This window comes from Chaetura pelagica, unplaced genomic scaffold (assembly GCF_000747805.2).
Source record: "Chaetura pelagica isolate M959 unplaced genomic scaffold, ChaPel_1.0 scaffold107, whole genome shotgun sequence".
Classification (NCBI taxonomy): Eukaryota; Metazoa; Chordata; class Aves; order Apodiformes; family Apodidae; genus Chaetura; species Chaetura pelagica.
In genome coordinates, this window is record NW_009953979.1 from 849590 (window position 1) to 851002 (window position 1413).

At 59.9% G+C, this 1413-nt stretch overlaps 1 protein-coding gene across 1 annotated transcript in view; it reads left to right on the forward strand.

Annotated features, from left to right (window-relative positions):
- SLC35F6 (solute carrier family 35, member F6) overlaps positions 1-1413 on the forward strand; it is an 8820-nt gene that overhangs the window by 5125 nt on the left and 2282 nt on the right. Inside the window, exon 2 of the mRNA XM_010002212.1 lies at positions 1317-1389. Coding sequence (XP_010000514.1) covers positions 1317-1389 — 73 coding nt within the window. The remainder of the gene's footprint in view (positions 1-1316; positions 1390-1413) is intronic.

Consider the following 1413-nt stretch of genomic DNA (forward strand, 5'->3'; position numbering starts at 1 on the left):
GGCTGTGGGATGTCCCGTACGGACTGTGGCTGTTGGGGGACCCAGATCCCCAGTTGGGATCGGGGAGGAAAGGGGATGATTTATGGCCGGGGCAGCTGGGGGATCTCCAGCCCTCGTGTGGGTGCTGCTGAGGGGTGTAAGTCTCCTACCCCAGGGTGCTGGAGAGGAGCTCTGCGAGTGCCCCCCAAAACGCAGCTCCCTGTACTTGCTTCTATGCTCCAGCTCACCCAAAAAACCAGGTAGGGGCTGGATTGAGCCCCTTCCTACAGAGACCACCCTGGGGTGATCCTGGCCCTCGCAGTGAGGATGAGGACAGTGTTCCTGAGGCCTGCCTGGACCTGCCAGGCCGGCTCATCCTGGTGCGACGGGGCAGACACATGGTTGTTTCACTGTGTGACCAGGCTCCAGCTGGTCCCCGAGGTCATCAGGTGGAGAAACCGAAGCACAGAATCCCCCCATGGGAGTAAAGCCGAGCCGGTGGAGGTCACACGGAGCTCCCAGCCAGCTCACAAGACCTGTGTGTGGCCCCTCAAAGCCTCTTGCGAAACATGGACCCGAGCTCAAACACAGACCCGAGCTGACTCATGCTGAAATCTTGCTGGCCTGGTTGAAAAGCCCCTGAAATTGTCCTGGCCTTTGCTGAGCCCAGTTTTCCCCCGGCTCAGCAGGGCTGTGGTACAGCTGCTGCTCGGCATCAGCAAAAAAGCAGCCAGAGGGGAACTGGGTGCCCTTGTGTCTGCTTTGGGGTGTTGAGGAGCTGATGTCCCCTCCTGATACAGGTGGTCCCTTAAAAGGGGAATTCTAACCAGAACAGTCCGTGGGGACCTATGCCACCATCTCTATTGCCATCTGTGCAGCTGAGAATACCCAAAAGAGGGTGTTTGTGCCCCAAAAGTGTGTCTAGGGGTATGACCTGCTGCTCCCCAGCCTGTATTCTGACATCTTTTATGGACCCTTGAAGGCTTGGGGAGTAAAGGACATACAGAGGGAGAAGGGAAGTGGTTGAGGTGACCCCACACCATGCTGTCCTGATCTCCTTGGCTGCCTCCAACCATGGGGACACCGGATCACTGGGCTGTGCAACACAGCGGTGTCCCTTTCCCTGCCTGTCACTCAGGGCTGGGAGCCAAGCCAGGAGCTGCAGGCAGGTTGGGGCAGCCACCGCAGAGTCTCCTTCTCCATGGATGTCCTATCCCCAGAGCTGTCACCTCAGGGGGGAGCTGGTGGCCCAGAGGACAGCCATGGACTGGCTCTCTGGGTGTCCTCCAGCTCCCCACGACCTCCTGCTCTCACCACCACCCTCCTCTGCCTCCTAGGTGGGCTGATAACTTCAGTGCTGCCGGCTGTGGTGGGACGGCAGAGCACGGCTTCCAGCACCCCTTCCTGCAGGTGAGCCCCCCCACCCCACCCACC